Raw genomic sequence first — 17,787 nt, forward strand, 5'->3', positions numbered from 1 at the left:
GCAGATGTTTGTTAAAGGGAAACACAGCCACAAATAGATATCGTGTTTCTCACAAACCTTAACGAAGTGTCAAATATATTACAGCGCAAACATACATTATTTGGGTTGTTGGAAAAGTAAGAGCATGCAGATGTTGTTGCACAAGCTCGACAACTGCAGCAGATTGTGCCTTTAAATAACCTGCGATTACTCACAGTCTGCATCAGACCGCGTGGCCTAATGGATAAGGCGTCTGACTTCGAATCAGAAGATTGAGGGTTCGAGTCCCTTCGTGGTCTCTCTTTAGCCGGCTCAGACAGTATGGGCTTGGACTGACCAGACCTATAATACGGAGTGTGGACAAGTACTTGGAGAGGTCCCAGTTTCACCCCCTGCCCTGCTGTGGACCATGGCATTGTTGCCCACTGCTCCTAGTAAGACTTCTGGTACTAGGATGGGGTAAAAGTTTTATATACAGTCTATGGTTAAAAGCAGAGAACACATTTCACTGTGTGTGACCATTATCCCTCCCAATATTATATTGTAATCATCATGAACCTGCAATGTATTTCCTTACCCAAACTGCTTTGAAGTGACAACAGACAACAGGCTACAGATGCGGACACACACACACAAATATATGTATATAAATATATGCAATTTAAAGTATGAGAGCACTCTCATAATAACGTAACACAATCAGAGACTGGATATATCCCCCCCCGTGCGTTGCGATGCGAGCAGGTTCTAAAATAATATCCAGGGGATGCATGCAGAGCTGTCATTGGCTGAGATAAGTCCGGCCGTGCGTCACGCCTCCACCGTTCCCGGAAATGCATCCGCGGAGGAGCCGTGGAGGAACCATCAGTGTATCCTCGGTTATAGCTCCTCCAGAGAGCCTCCTCGACGCTCGATCCTCGATGTGCATTTAGAGAAATGAGACGTCCTTCAAAATGGCGCGCTGAAATTCATTTCCGGGTCACTACCGGAGGACCGAGGAGTCGAGGAGGGGACATTTTAGTATTGAGAAGCCTCTAGTGAATGTTGGCACACACACCATTCCGCCATCTTTTGTTTTCATGCTAATGTTTGACCAGCTGTGAAAAATGGTGTAGGCTTTTTTAAGTTGCTTAACACCTTAAAAGGTCCCATGTCATGGTCATTTATACTGATCATAATTCCATTGTTGAAGTCTACTAAAATAGATTTATATTGTGCAATTTTCCAAAATCACATTGGTTTCTTGTACATCATCTCTGTGTAGTATATCAAGGTTTCCCACACATAGACTATACTTGGGCGGGCCGCCCAGGTATATTAACGGCCGCCCAAGTATATTTCGCGACCCATTTAGGTTTTTGTTTTTTTTTATAATTTTTTACTAATTTATTTTGTTATTCGTCCGTGACCACGACGCCATCTGCGATCGATTAACTTGTGGACAATGATCCCTCACTCCCTTGCACTGATCTCGCCTCCTTCTGGCTTGTTAAGTGGCCTGCCTCACAGTCCACATGATGTGGCCTGCCGACATGGCCACTGTCATACAGATCATAAATCAAAGCCCTTGATTGGTCTCTGTGTGTCATTCAAGCTCGGGATAACCTCAGCCCAGGTGAGGTAAAGGACTCTCTGAGTGTTTAGATAGTTAACTTAGTCTAAGTTCTCAGTGGGTCTCAAACGGTGTGGTCACCAGTTATTTAAACACATATTAAGGTGAAAAAAGGTAAGATACACTTTTAAAACTTGTTGAGAGAAAACTAGTCTTTGCTGCTGCCTCAAAGAGGAGCAGGGGGGAGAGGAGGGAGACAGGAGAGGCTGATTCAGGAGCACAGACACATTCACAACTATAAATGAACCAAAAATAAATTAATAAACAAGTTTCAGTGTTTTTTTCATATTGGAAATGGTATGTTATTGGTTATGGCCATGATTTTATGATTCTTGAAATGTATACATTCTGTTTAATATAGGTGTTTCCATAGATCTAGTCTCTATATTTTCCCTTCAAAATGCACCAGATTGATGCATTTAACTCCAAAATAAAATCTTACCGGGGGAGCATGCCCCTGGACCCCCATAGAGGATTTGAGGTCGACCCCCACTAAAAATCACATGGATAGGTTCCTAAATACATTTATAAATACATTTATTTTTTTAAATAGTAACCCATTTCCATATGTTCATGTGTGGGTAGTAGATTTAAACTATAGGGCTATCATTATGGGCCCTGCCTGTACCTGTTCGCTCTGCCATCGCGTGAAGGGTCTGCTAACAAGCGACCAACAGAAAGGTTAATGTTGTTGCACGTCACGTCACGTCACCTCACCTCACCTCACCCCCCCCCGCCCCCCGCTACCACCACTACCGCTATTTCAGATATGTGGGAAACAGATCTGTGGGAAACACTGGCAGTTAATGGACCAGCACCAGAGGTGTTCCCACACACACAGGCGTTGGAGCTGTTCTTCATGAAATCCCAGAAGGATGAAGTGCTCTGACAAACAGTGCCATCTTTGCACAAAATGATTATACAGGAATGAAAAATCAATAAATAAACATGTTGTTAAAACTTTTTTTTTCCGATATTATATGAAATCCGGAAAACATTTGAAAAGACTAAAATAATACTTAATTCCGAGTGCTCTTGCTTTTCTCTTTGAAAGTCATCACATAACGGCATTGTAATACACGGTTCGGCTGCATTAAATATTACAGATCTGCCGTAGTTCTTTATTTAGAGAGCCCTGATGAGAAGACCTATGGAAAAACTGAAGAAATGCCGCCGAAACTGAATACTTGACGTGGATCATAAATATATCAACAATTAAAAAACTTCTCAATTTCTCTTCACACAATACGTCTCCTTGCAGTATCAACACTAATTCGGCTGACTTTTACATTTGATGTAATTCATAGATAGGTTATATTTACACCATAACGGTGCACAGCTGATAAAAAGGACTGTAGTTTTTAAAGATATTACTGATTTGAATTGGATTGCATTTTGAATGTAAGAATGTAAATACTGATTCTGAAATAGTATAGCAATATGCTGTAAAATTATGTGAAAGCATGAATAAAACTACACATCTTCAGATGTTGTACATAAGTGTCTGTGTGTACCTTGTGTGCCTAGTGGTTAAAGCACGTTATTGAATTATTGTTTTTATGTGTTATATTTGATTAAAAAAATATTAAGAGTACATATACTTTCATAGGGGGAAAGTAGAAGGTCTGTGATAGAAATATAGAATATAAAAAATCAAGAAGATACTATAAGTGATCTCTTCAATAAAACAGTTTAGTGCAGGATGTACAAAGATATTAATAGGAGGAGGTGCAAAACAGAAAAACGAATTAACCTTTATTTAAACATTAAATAACAGATTACGGTCTTCTTTTAAATAAGAAAAAAACGTTGGGGGTATCTATCTACAGATAAATACAAAGTACTTAACGTCTAATATATTGCTTTCCTGCAATGTTAACTATGTTGAAGCACTTATTTTAACTGATATTATACATATGGATTATACTCTTATGTATGTAGATAGAATAAGAAATGTGCAGAATATGACAGTTTAATGGTGGAGGTACACACATATTGATAGATGTCTTGTACTGCACTGTTGAGGGACCTGTGACCCAAGTTTTTCATTCATTTCATAACTACACCGTAAGTTGTGTAAATGATATGTCAATACACCTTTAAAATCTTGAAAGGGATGTGCAAAATAGCCATAATATATAGTCTTTAATTAACTATTAGTAGAGAATAACGAGTAATTAATATACTTTATTACTCGTTTCCATTAATGTCAATTGCAGATACATGTTTAGTCTTCTCAAGCACAAGTATCAAATATCTCTCCTGATTGTTGGCACTTGACAATCACCTTATCTGAATTTTACTCAGGTGTAACTAAAGTCTGATTTAAGGGTTGTTTATATTTCACATCATTAATCAGAATCTGCAAAGTAACTCAAATAAATGCAGTGGAGTAAAAATACCAGGTTAACCTCTGAATTGTAGTGGAGTAGAATTACAAAGTATCAATGAGCTTTCATATGGGTATATTAATGCTATATATTGATGCTGCGCATTATGGACAGCGATTTTTATCCATTTATTAATTATATGTTTTACATTTGATAACACCAATGTGTTTAATACTGGCAACTTCTAATTGTGGGAAAACGAAAAAGTTCAGTAGAGACGTCCCATAGAACATTTTGCGAAACACAATAGTGTAGTGTGTAGTTCTGGGGGGGCGTTCGATTCCAGTTTTGGATAGTCTGGCGTGGTTTCGTTCCATTTCACACAGCTGTTTGACGCTGTAACCTTGGCGCACTGCCACTCCAACATCCAATCCCAGACCTAGAAGAGTAATCACGGGCACTGTAGTCCTCAACGATAGCTGGGGATTCTGGGTAGTGTAGTGTCTTCGGCCATCCTAAACTCAAACATTTTGACAATCGCAATGATGCTCGAACTGTCCCTTATAGGCCTACGTCTGTTTCCGGTTATTTTTATTTTGAAATTCAGTTCCTGACGAACACCAAAAAAGACCGAGATTATGGAATTAAACCAATAAATAAAAGCAAGGATAATTGTATGTTATTGGTGAGTAAATAACAGTGTGTTATTTTGAAAAGAATAACAAATTAGAAGGAAAAAAAGATTTTAAAAATACGAGGCTCTGAGCCCATGTATTTTCCTCACAGACGTAAGGTAATCTTCGTCATAACTAGCAAACTAAACATCATGTACATGTACTGCACAACTAATCAGAAATAAAAACTCATTACTCGCATACAATGACATCAAAACGCATTTTAATGGCCAAATTAACCTTAAAATAGGCATTTTTCCACCGAGAATAACACGAAGGACAGCCATTGTTGTTGATCACGTGGTCTGGGAGCTGTTGCAGCGTCCATAGCAACCACCTTAGCAACCATGAATGTGTACACATTCATGAAGTAATCTTCGTCATAACTAGCAAACTAAACATCATGTACATGTACTGCACACATAATCCGAAATAAAAACTCATTACTCGCATAAAATGAGATCAAAACGCATTTTAATGGCCAAATGAACCTTAAAATAGGCATTATGAAGGTCCATGGGACGCCCTGCCCGTAGAAGCCTGACGGGCAAGGGGTCCGCTGTGTCCGCAATGAAGGTCTATGGGACGCCCTGCCCGTAGAAAATGACGGGAAAGGGGTACCCTGTACGTAATATAGCGACGGGGAGGGGCCCTGACCGTCCGTCAATATGTGACGGGATGAGAGTGAGAAACACACACACACACACACACACACACACACACACACACACACACACACACACACACACACACACACACACACACACACACACACACACACACACACACACACACACACACACACACACACACACACACACACACACACACACACACACACACACACACACACACACACACACACACACACACACACACACACACACACACACACACACACACACACACACACACACACACACACACACACACACACACACACACACACACACACACACACACACACACACACAGAAATTGGCAGAGCTGCAGCTGAGAAAATATTGAGTGTGTGTGAGGAAGCCACCGATTGGTTCATTTGGGTATGGGCACGTCACTGTACCCAGGAAGAAAAAGAGAAATCTCCAACGAGGCGTTCTGGGGCAGCATAGACAGGTATTTTCTGTGTTAGAGTTTTACGCGCTACAGGGTGTACTTTGAGGGTTTGTGACTCTGCAGACCATTTACATGCATAAAAACCTTGATAACACACAAGGGGACGGGTAATAACCGGAAAAGCATGACATGGGACCTTTAATTACTCCATTGTTGACCAATGTACTGCATGTGCTGCTCTCTGTAATAGCTTAAAAGTAACTGATTGCGAGGAGCAGTGTGACACAGTAAAATCTGAGTTTAGAGACCCATAAAGAAAGAAAGAAATGCCTTTATAAGGCTTGTGCCCTCTTAATATCTTTTCACGCAGAAAACAATAGCAGCATTGATTGTTATCAATTTGCAATCACTACTCAGACAAGTTATTCTAATACATTCCTTAGCTCCACACCTCACATTGTCTGAAGGAACGTGCTAATCCGCGTTGGTGAAAGCGGAATGAAGCAATCCGCAACGAAATTGATTAAATTGAATTAAATTAAAGTGTCACGGCTGGAGTTAGCCGTCTTGTGGGTGAGCAGCGAGTTGCCTCATGCACGCAGCAGTCCTGAACTGAGGCTGGTACAGCTGAGAAAAGCCACGCGCCGACGCCGACTGCAGCTCTCTCGAGTCCTCAGGCCCGAGCAAAGGGTGCAACTCCACAGCACGCTCATCTCTGTTCAAAACTACATTTTTAAGCAGCTCAATATTTGTCTCTTCTCCTGTCTGCTCATCTTTCTCACTCTTCTCATCCGCCGCTGGAAAGTCCATTTCCAGATGAAAGAAGTCTTTAATTCCTCTAACCTCTTCCTCTCCTTTGTGTTCTTGATCTGATGTTTCAGAAAGCTCCTCCACAGAGTTGTATAAGCAGGAGAGCCGCAGGTCATCCATCTCTCCACCTCGGCAGCTGTCCAGCTCCCACAAGCCACCAACGAAAGGTCCAGAAATGTCTGAGTTGTTGGTAGAGAAGTTGCCTTCGTCGCTTGAGCTGTTGCCGCTACCGTCCTTGTAGTGGAGGTGAGAGGGCTGCTGCTCCTGTTTCAGACCAGAGAGCAGCACCGTGGCGTAGGTGACCAAAGAGTGAGTAGAGCTGTCATTGCTGCCTGAGGTCTGGTCTGGTAGTAGTAACTCATCTATTATTGACTGGGAAATGGTATTCACATTTAGGGCTAAGGACGTTCCACTTAGGAGCCCCTCACTCTCGCTGGGTTGAGCCGGGTGAGCCTCAGTGTCAAACCCCGGAGTAAGGGATATGGAAAATGCAGGGGCTGGAGTTAGGGACACACATGGGGCTTGGACTAAAGCTTTATTCATAGCCGAGAGATCTGTTTTGTCCAATATGGAAGCTTTAGAAATGTTCTCAGAGGGCAGGGGCAGCGGCCAGGTTGACAGACCCTCTGAAGGTCTGAACAGGAGGTCAAAGGTGGCACCCTAGAACAATATGCAAAAACAGATCAAGCATTAGTTTGTGTATTATTATTAGCTTACTATAAAGCCCAGTAACCAGTATTACATTTCCTAAATGTAAAAATGACAAAGAAATATTAATTTACAGCACTGCCCTATTGCTTTGTATGATGGAATTTACAGTGATTCAATATACATGTAGGTTTCTACAATGTTCTCAGACAGAAGGGTGTCGCCCTGACCATTGTCAGGCAATTATCATATGGATGTTAGGGGTTGTAATTAACATGCTGCGCTTCCCCTTCTGTCTGCCCAGTCCCAATTTAGGACTGTAATGTGGATTGCCTTCCTTCCTGTGTCTCATCTGTATAAATGACATTGCTTTTCTGTGTAACGGGGTCAGATCCTGGTACTATCTACTAGTGCAGGACCTCTGTCCTTTCCAGCTGGAAATATGATTGATTCTGTTAAATGCTATAACACGACTTTGGTTTAAGCTTGTATATTTGTTCTTTTCTTACCAGAAGGTGAGGAAGTGTGGAATTTCCACCACACTTTGAACATTGCTTTGGGCAAAGGCATAATTGTATTGATTTAAAGGACAAATGTAACACTTTATAAAATGCACTAACTTGCTTTCCTGACAGTTGGATTCGACTAATGACGTATAGCTGTTTTAGTTTAAAGACCGGACCGGAAAGGTGACAAAGTGCGATGAAACAGTGTAAAACAAGTTTTTTTTTTGTAAGTTGTGTCCAGGATTATATGAAAGGTTGATACAAAACAAATCATGACCATGAGTTATCATTTAGGAATAAATAGTTTTATTTTGTACCTTTTTGAAGTCTAGTCCTTTGGCCCAGGAGCACTGGTTTGGGTTGGGCACTTTCTTCCAGACAATCTTCTTCATCCTAGAGAGAATTGCAACAGATATTTAGAGTACATCCTTCTTTGCTACAGGCTTCTTTGTCTCCTCTCACCCCCCCCCCCCCCCCCCCACACACACTTCCCTGCAGATAACAAGTGTAATTACACCCTTGTGACCTGTTCAATGCCCAACTCCTAATTTGTCATGGTCAATGTGTCTGCTCTATAAGCAGTGCCCCCGTAACACTGACCAGGGACCCCCCTGTGGCCCCCCTACAAAAAAAAAAGCAACATTACGATTTATTGGAACTAAATCAAATCAGAGACCCGGATGTACAGTGGAGATTAAACTGTTCATTACCTTGTATAAAAGCAAATACTGTTTATGTTTTTTAATTAAATTGTCACTTAAAGTTACTAAAACAAATACTCTAAATGAAAAAAACTACTGAAACAAAAAGGACTGTAACTTACATTTACTAAAACAAATACCTTTATAAAAACAAATGCCAAATACCAAATACTGTATTTTATGTTCTTTATACCGTCTTTGTCTTTTTAACCCGCTTTTATTGTGCCCCTCTCATTAAATAATTGGTCTAGAACCGCCACTGAAAAAGAGGCTCTTACTGGTTCTGGGAGAGGATGAGGGTGACTAACAGGACGATGGAGAGGAAGGAGATGATCATGAGCATCATGTAGGCAGCAGGGTCTTCTCTGGTGGCTGCAACTGTTGAAAAAAAATACATCAGAGCTATACTTAATTAAACCGTGGAAGTGCTGGAATCCTGTCATCCTTGAATTTTGAATAAAACAGCCAGAAATGGACAGCCTACCTTTAGCGTACATTGGCTCGCCTTCTCCATCAGCAAACACAGGGTACAATTGGAAGCCAGAGTCCTCTGAGCCTAAAAAATTACCTGCAAACGATGCATTGAAATCATGTTTGCTGAGTTTACATACTCACTCTAACCCAAAGAGATCAAAAATAAGGAACATTGAAGAGATTGTGTTACCTCTCAGGTAGATGGGACGCTTGGTGTAGGGCAGTCTGGCCCAAGTGTCACTGCTCCGGCCTTTGTGAGGGTCATAGCCCTGCTGCCTCTGTGGAGACCACTGCACTACCATGTACAGAGGCACTGAGGGAGGGTCCAACAGGCTCCAGGACAGAGACACACAGGTGCTGTTGATGACCAACACACTGAACGAGTGCACACAGCGGCCTGCAGAGAGGGAAAAGAGTTTCTACCAGCTGACAAGTTTTCATATTATTGCATAACTTCAGGAAATCGAAAAAGAAATGTACCCTCCATGTATCTTTAACTCAGCTATAGAGAAACAGAACACCATTCTCAGAAAGAAATATCTACTACTCCTGTGTTTTGAGGAGGGATTTGGAGAGAACTGCACGCCCATTGTCTAGCAGCCTGACGGGAAGTATCCAGATTCATGTGTCTGCAGTTTCTGTTTTTTTGTCTGCTGTGGATTAAGCTGCAACAATTAGTTGACTGACAGACGATAGGATCAACATTAATGCTTTTGCCGACTAAGTTATTTATTAATGGAAAAATGGCAGAAAATCGTGTTTTCACAACCTTTGATATGAAGATTCAGCACTTTTCTTTATTTGTATTGTTGCAGCTCTTAAAGTGAGCTTGGATTTTCACCAAATTCTGAGAGAAATATCGGACCCTTCAAGCTTAAGGCACAAAGGATTATTTTTAGAAGGAAGTAGTTGCCTCCTGCAGCTCAAAACATTCATGACAAGAGTAATGACAGTGAATAAGAAAAGTAAAGTTGAAGGCTGAAAACATTGAACTTAAAGACGCTAAAAGGTTTTAGAAGGGGTTGGATGAATAAATGACGACCTACCACTTGATCGAATTTCAGTGTTAATAAAAAAGTATTGATCACGGCCACTGTAGGTGGCTTTTCTATATACAAATTAGTGTCAAATCAAAAATCTGAATAAACGAATAGAGAATCATGACAAATAAAGATGCTTCAAGAGAAAAGGTAATTCATTAGTTTGCTAAGTTCGATGGGGATTATAAGATACAGTCTGAATCATTACCTACCATACAAATGTTCTCTGAATACTTATTTAAAAATGTCTCAAAAACAACTTTCTCTGTAATATACATTAAACATCTTTGAAGTCGTATTTCAATGACAACTCACACATTTCACCCAAACATCCCTGTGTCTAACAAAAAACTGTCATCAAAAAAATATCTCTGTTGGAGTGCTGCGAATAATGTTTTCTACACTACAGCTAATGGCAGCAGGGGCTCAATCAGGGCTCTCATAAGCTCTCCAGAGACAAATGTGTGCCATGTGCCAAGTGCCATGTCCTAATGGATGGCTGTTTGTGTCCCCAGGCTTTGACGGAGATGTCCTCATGTCACGTATCATATCATGGTCATAGTGGAAAATTCTCTGTCAAACAGCTCAGAGGAAGAACATTTTTGCCTGATAATGATGATCAACAAAATGATTTTGTGTCATGTTATTTTGAAACAATGAAGATGATGTTTAAAGGGGCTCAAATTCATAAAAGTAGATTTTTTAAAGACACTTTTTTTTACGCTGCTATGGACAATCTGCAATAAATGCACATTCTATGGACAATCATGCACCAAAGATATTGATATTGAAGTGATTGTTATTTTGTATATATTGAATGTTGTGTTTTTTATCTTAATGTGTGCATAAGTGTAGATGTGTCTGTTGATTGTGTATATAGGATATACATTATGTTATACATATTTGTATACACATCTGTATATTGTATAATTTATTTTATATTCGGGATTGTTGGAAACGTAATTTCGATCTCTCTGTCTGTAAACACAAACTGAGTAAGATTGACTTTAAAGTTGACTTTGACTTTGATGTGTGTATGAGAACACATGTTTAATTCCTTCTCTCAAAAGGTCAGAAGAAATACAAATAAACACATTTTTCACAATTTGAACATCTTTACTCACGTTTGGGCTGTTTCTCCAGTGTCATGTTGATGTTGTTAGCGGAGCTCCCCAGATTGTTGTAGGCCTCCACGGTCACAGTTTGGGGAACCTGGTTCCACTGGAAGCTGTAGGAGGAGGCCAGCTCCATCTGCTCCCTCCTCACAGAGCCACTCAACGGCTGGTACTGCACTATAAATCCATCCACACAGTAAGAGCGCATGGATATTTGGAGAGGCTGCAAAATAAAAAATAAAAATTGTATTAGATTGAATTGTGTTATTACAAGCCTAGACATGTTTGTTTTAGATTCTTACTTCCAATAGTAGAGTAACATTAGTCTGGTTTCTGTGTGGATCATCTTGAAGGATTCTCCAGAAATCAGGGCCACGCTCAGGAGCTGAGAGGCAGACCAACAATACGTTAGAGCAGTGGTTCTCAAATGGGGGCACACGGACCCCTAGGGGTACATTGGAGTACTGCAGGAGATACGTGAGATTTATTTTAATGTAATGGGAAAGTGTGGGTTTATTATTAACAGAGTTACACATATTTCAAAGTGTAATAACTGCAGTGGCCTTCCTGTAACAAAGATCCTCAGTGAAGCACAAGCCCATGTTTCTCACTAAATTGTAAGTACAACTTATTAAAAAGATCAGTTAAATGCAACTAATGTCGTTTTAGTGTTATTGCATGATGTTAAAATTGGTTTGCCATGAATTTAGTGATGGATTGTAAACATTTGAAATGTAGCATTTAAGTGTTTCTCAGTTACAATGTTGTTGTTTTAATAAATCAGACACCGATGGTGCAGCACTGTACTGTACCTCTTTATATAGGCATTTCTTCCCTAACAAATTGTTTTTGCGCTGATCAGGGGATACTTGGCTGAATTTTTTTTTCAAAAGGGGTACATTATTGAATAAAGTTTGAGAATCACTGCGTTAGAGGATGGCTTTCACCATTATGTTAGCGGTAGAGTTTAATTCTTGGTCTAGTACAATCAGTAAAACACTCTTAGCATTAATACCCACAGAAGTGACACTATTACAACCACTAAGACAAACACAAACAACACCGCCTCAAAGCCTAATAATAATAATCTCTAGTATATAGAATTTAATGGCTTGCATAATTGAGAAAATAAATCAACTGAGGTACTACTTTTCTGAATTACAAATAAAGTAGGATGGACAGCTTTATGCATCCCGTCACATCTTCCAGAACAGCAATGGTTAACAAAAAAAATTAATACAAACTTCCTTTTTTGTTAAAACATGTTGTATTACTTTTTGAAAACATAAAACCGACTGTAATACATGAAACCGTTGCTGAATAAGCTCAACATAGCGGGAATAGCAAATTGCCATTTGAATCACAGTAATATAATGATGTCTGTCTAAACTAAATGATAGGTTAATATAAAGAAATGTGTATCATGGGAGTCATTTTCAGATCAGGATGAAAGTAAAGGTGCCAAACTGTACCTCTGCTGTTCTGGGGAGTGGAGTAGACTGAATCGCTCCACTCGCTCCAGTAGCCGGTGCCTTTGGTGTGCATGCAGCGTGCTTGCACCACGTACACCCGGCACATGTCCGACACTACAGCCTCCGCCCACCTCTCCCGCACTGGACTCTGGACCTGCAGGCATGACATTTTCACAGTTATTAAGTGGTCATTTTATTTAAAAGAAATGAAAAATATAGCTTATCTGGGGCGATTTCATCCATACTTCACTCAAATGAAGATAGACATTTGCTTCCTCGTCTTTCTCATCATTTGATATCATGTCTCCAATTTCCAAAAGAGGACAGGAATATAGAATTATTTTAGATCATGTCAAACTGACCCGTTGTGTTTATGCTAAAGAATCCTGCGTCATTTAAAGGCCTCCTATTATGCTATTTTTAGGCATATATTATGGGTCTCGGATATATAAAAACATGTCATGTAGTGTTTTGCTCAAAATACCAAACAGATCATGCCCTCATATCCCTCTATTTCAGCCCTGTTAGAGAACTGCTGATTCGGGGTCCTTAGCTTGAACAAAAAAAAGAAAAGAGGAGGGGGAGCTATATGTATAGTATGGAGCTATTTCAGGGTCATAAGTTTTGCTCATTCAAAAAATAAAATGTATTTGAAAGTTAAAGTTTTTATCCTGAACTTTGAAAAAATACAATGATGTATTCAAAATAAAAATAAGTATTTGAAATAATGTTTCAGGTTGAATATTATTTTGATTCAGTTCAGCAATTTTTTGGAATAAAATATATATTTTCAGATTTCATTTTTATAAATATTTTGATATTTGAGCCCTGGAGGGTTCACAGAGAGAAAAATAAATAAAACGTGCGCACGCTTTAGTAACTCGTGCGCACGCTTTAGTAACTCGTGCGCACGAGTTACTAAAGCGTGCGCACGAGTTACTAAAGCGTGGCCTCGTTTTGTGTGTGTGTGGGCATTTGATAGTATCGTTCGTTCCGGTGCACTCCGGCAGGACTATAGCACATCGAGATTAAGATTAAACGAATTTCTTTCACTTGGGAATACACATATAACTATGGAGAACCAGATTTGTGTAAATTACTGTTCGTGGTAATTTGAAAACAAATGCCGGGGGTGTCGGACACACACACACACACACACACACACACACACACACACACACACACACACACACACACACACACACACACACACACACACACACACACACACACACACACACACACACACACACACACACACACACACACACACACACACACACACACACACACACACACACACACACACACACACACACACACACACACACACACACACACACACACACACACACACACACACACACACACACACACACACACACACACACACACACACTTCATAAAACGAGGGGGGAATACTCTGGTAGTTCGATGTGTGTAGAGGTGTGTGTGGTTGAACGTAGCAGCCTCGATCTCTATCCAGCGGTTCTAATGAAGGGCAACGCAGTGAAGTAAACAGTAAAAGGCACCGTTCTTTACAGCTGGTGCTGCTCTTCTCAGATTCTGCTGAATTACACGTTACTGCCTCCAGCGCCCTGTACGACGAAGCCAGTTCAACAGACCCTGGATATGTTTGATTTACCCGGCTTAACTAACCCTAACAAACGCGATGTCGCTAAGCGGTCCTACGAAGCTGGTTATTAACTCAGCAAATCAACCAGGGTTTCTCTGTCCGGCTGAGAGTGCGTTCACGTGAAAGGGACGGGGTTACCAACATTTGACCAATCACAAACATGGAGACGCATGCTGACAGCGCAGCGTCATACTTCATGAATGAATAGTGTAAATAGCAAATCCTGCTTCGTAGTACAGGCCACTGGTGCCACAGAGATTTCATAAAGTGAAGGATGTTTTCCTTCTATAAAACAGCTGTGGGCAGCAGCAGATTCTGTGAGTCACAGGAATCCCTCAATTTAAATAAAACGAGGCCATGCTTTATTAACCCGTGCGCACGCTTTAGTAACTCGTGCGCACGCTTTAGTAACTCGTGCGCACGAGTTACTAAAGCGTGCGCACGAGTTACTAAAGCGTGGCCACGTTTTATTTATTTTTCTCTTAATGAACTCTTCAGGGCTCCGTAGAAACCTTATTTTTTTCAGCTGCAGATTTTTCATTTTCAGATTCAAAACAATTATTTTTTCAGTTTCAAATCTTGTTTTTTCAGGTTTCACATTGCTTTTCACCTTCAGATCTTTTTTTTCGCTTTCAGATATTTTTTTCTCGCTTTCAGACTTTTGACCCTGGCCTGATGTTGCTTGAGGGGGCGGGGCTTAGCAAAGAGTAGTTTGGCATCCTGAGTGGCAGGTTGGTGGCAGGCCTCCCTCTGTCATGATGCCTTCATAGATGTTAGGTAGCGCGAGAAATATAACTCAATACTTTCTATACACAGTACTCCCGTGATTAAGCGAGCTGTTGAGCATCGTAGTTGGCAACAATCGAGGTATAAGAGCAATACACTGTGCTAGAATATGAAATTATAATCCGCAATCAAGCATTGTCCTTCCACATTTCCACGTAGCTCCATGAACGCAGCATAGTATTGGCTTGGTTTTTGCGATCAGAATCAGAATACCTTTAGACCCCGCACAAAACAACACAGACTATAACACCTCTTGTTGATAAATAACAACTATGTGCAATATTTGCAATATGTGCAATATATATATGCCGTTAAAAACTGTGCAATATATACCTGGCTGCTAAATCCGCAGAACTGTTACAGGGTGTGTATTATGTAAAATGTGTAACTTAAAAAAAAAATATATAATCTTTAATACTTTTTGTATGCATGCTTTAGGTAACATTAAGCGGTCTTTGGCTCTTCTCTGCTGTGACAATGTAAATGTATCCCCTGTGGGACGTCCCTAGGGGCTGTGCTGGTTCTATAGTCTGACCGCTGCAGGAAGGAAGGACCTGCGGTATCTCTCCGTGAGACAGCGGGGGATGGCGTCAGGTCCACTAGAACAACCTGCTGGCTTGTTGCGGATACGTAATTTCACATTATAGCAGTGGCGGCCGGCCCATAGGGACGCCGCCCCACCTCTTCCCACATACCAAGAAAAATATTAAAAAATATATTAAATTCAATTTAAAAAAAAAAATATATATATATATTTTATATTTTTATTTTTAATGAACAAGGTAAATATCATACAATTGGTATCAGTAAAATGTATAATCTACAATAAAATCTCGTTTGAAATTGTGTTACGATGTCTAAAGTTACTGATAAGTCACATGTTTCCTGCCTGGCCTTGCCCGTGGCATTAGTTTATCATTACCGGGCGCCGTGCAAGGAGCCCCCGAGCCAAACAGCAGCAACCAGCACGTTGCAAAAGTCTCAATAGTAAACTGTGCCGCCGAAACATAATTTCAGCCAATCAGCGCCGTCAAATATGTTGGTCACGAGGGCGCTCACGTTTGCGCACACGTTTGCGCCCACGTTTGCGCTCACGTTTGCGCCCACGTTGCTTACGTGCGTTGACGTGAGTTGTTTTTTAGACTCGTGAGTGACCAAGGTGACGCAGTAGTTGGATGAGAATGGCTTCGTGTGCAGGTGGAGTCGCCGGACCTCGGTCCGCACCCAATTCCGTGCAAGAGCTACTCTCCAATCCTTTCGAAAGGAGAAGTTTGGGAGATACATTGATACTTAAAGACCTTGGACCGGACCAACCCGATTTGTATATATCGCAGCAAGCTCGTGAAAAAGACAAAACGTATCAATGAGGCTTCTCACGTAGCTGGTACACCAGAAAGGCATGGCTAGCTGGATGCAAACAGGTAAATGCTGTCTTTTGTTTCCCATGCTTGCTCTTCAAACAGCCGGGGACAGATACGATCTGTTCAGAAACTAGACAAAAGTTAAACAAGTACAAACCACAGACTGTCTGTGTCATGGAGAATACAGTCGCTGGTTTATTTATGTCTGTTTAGGCCGTTTTTGTGAGTGTGGACGGTCGGATATAACGTTAGCTTAGCCAAGCTCCATTTAGAAAACACGCATTTTAAAAAGGGTTTTTCGCCTGCCGTCTATCTGAAGACTTGTCAAAGCGTTAATTCATGGTTTTTACTAACCGGTATCAGTATGTTGTTCATTCGACATCATTTTGAAATGTGTATTACAATTAAATCACGGTAAAATATGTTCATCTTGTTGTAGTTGTAGCCCCCTTGCCAGCGATTCTCTCTCTAGTTTAGCATACTCAGCCCGACTCAGCCTGGTTGTTCCTGGCCCTAGAACCAAGATTTTATGGGGCCAGAAAAACTGTGAATTAGGACCCGCTAGCCGGTACTAGGCCAAGTGGAAACGCAACCAAAAACGGGCCCCGCACGGTTCGGCACGCTTAAAGTGAGTTCCGCGCTGCACTGGAAACGCGCCATTACATTACCAGAAGTCCTAATTTAAGGTGTCATTTCTCCCAAAAAAAACAAAACAAAACAAAAATGTCCTTCCTCCCAACTATATTAACAGCCGCACCAAAAATATTTTCCACCAGCCGCCACTGCATTCTTGCACAGTTTATTGCTCTTATACCTTGATATTTGCCAACTACGATGCTCAACAGCATGCTTAACGGAACTTTGACGCTGGTATCAGTTTTGTTTATCACCAATCACGGGAGTATTGTGTATAGAAAGTATTGAGTTATATTTCTCGCGCTACCTAACATCCATGAAGGCAACATGACAGAGGGAGGCCTGTCACTCAGGAAGCCAAACTACTCTTTGCCCCGCCCCCCAAGCAACATCAGGGCCAAAAGCGGAAAAAAAAGATCTGAAAGCGGAAAAACACGATCTGAAAGTGAAAAACGATCTTAAGGTGAAAAGCAATGTGAAACCTGAAAAAACAGGATTTGAAACTGAAAAAATAATGGTTTTGAATCTGAAAAAGAAAAATCTGCAACTGAAAAAAACAAGAATTCAAATATCAAAATATGTATAAAAGTGAAATCTGAAAATAAATATTTTATTCAAAAAAATTGCTGAACTGAATCAAAATAATATTCAACCTGAACAATTATTTCAAATACTTATTTTTATTTTGAATACATCATTGTATTTTTCAAAGTTCAGGATAAAAACTTGAACTTTCAAATAAATTGTATTTTTTTGAATGATCAAAACTTATGACCCTGAAATAGCTCCATAGAGCTAATGCCTGCTCAGAATTCTACCAGCAGATGCAGCTAAATGCTGCCGTGATTAAACGCCATGACATGTTCCAAACCACATCAAGGATTATTTCTGAAACAGTATGGACAGGTCACATATAGGCCCAAAATACATTTCTGACCTCCTGCTAAATTA

The 17,787-nt window shown here is 40.5% G+C and overlaps 1 protein-coding gene and 1 non-coding gene across 4 annotated transcripts in view; one reads left to right on the forward strand and one right to left on the reverse strand.

Moving 5' to 3' along the window:
- Positions 1–205: 205 nt before the first annotated feature.
- Positions 206–278, forward strand: trnar-ucg (transfer RNA arginine (anticodon UCG)). Its single transcript has one exon. It is a non-coding gene; the product is annotated as a tRNA-Arg (tRNA).
- A 5,241-nt stretch (positions 279–5,519) lies between these two features.
- lepr (leptin receptor) overlaps positions 5,520–17,787 on the reverse strand; it is a 64,428-nt gene continuing 52,160 nt past the window's right edge. For all 3 annotated transcript variants that reach the window (XM_034081776.2, XM_034081775.2, XM_034081777.2), the window contains exons 14-21: positions 12,418–12,571; positions 11,248–11,330; positions 10,955–11,168; positions 8,981–9,187; positions 8,801–8,884; positions 8,595–8,694; positions 7,933–8,008; positions 5,520–7,121 (exon numbers count right to left, since the gene is read on the reverse strand). In XM_034081776.2, the coding sequence (XP_033937667.1) occupies positions 6,210–7,121; positions 7,933–8,008; positions 8,595–8,694; positions 8,801–8,884; positions 8,981–9,187; positions 10,955–11,168; positions 11,248–11,330; positions 12,418–12,571 (1,830 nt within the window). In that variant the 3' untranslated portion in view covers positions 5,520–6,209. The remainder of the gene's footprint in view (positions 7,122–7,932; positions 8,009–8,594; positions 8,695–8,800; positions 8,885–8,980; positions 9,188–10,954; positions 11,169–11,247; positions 11,331–12,417; positions 12,572–17,787) is intronic.

Source organism: Pseudochaenichthys georgianus, chromosome 4 (genome assembly GCF_902827115.2).
Source record: "Pseudochaenichthys georgianus chromosome 4, fPseGeo1.2, whole genome shotgun sequence".
Lineage (NCBI taxonomy): Eukaryota > Metazoa > Chordata > Actinopteri > Perciformes > Channichthyidae > Pseudochaenichthys > Pseudochaenichthys georgianus.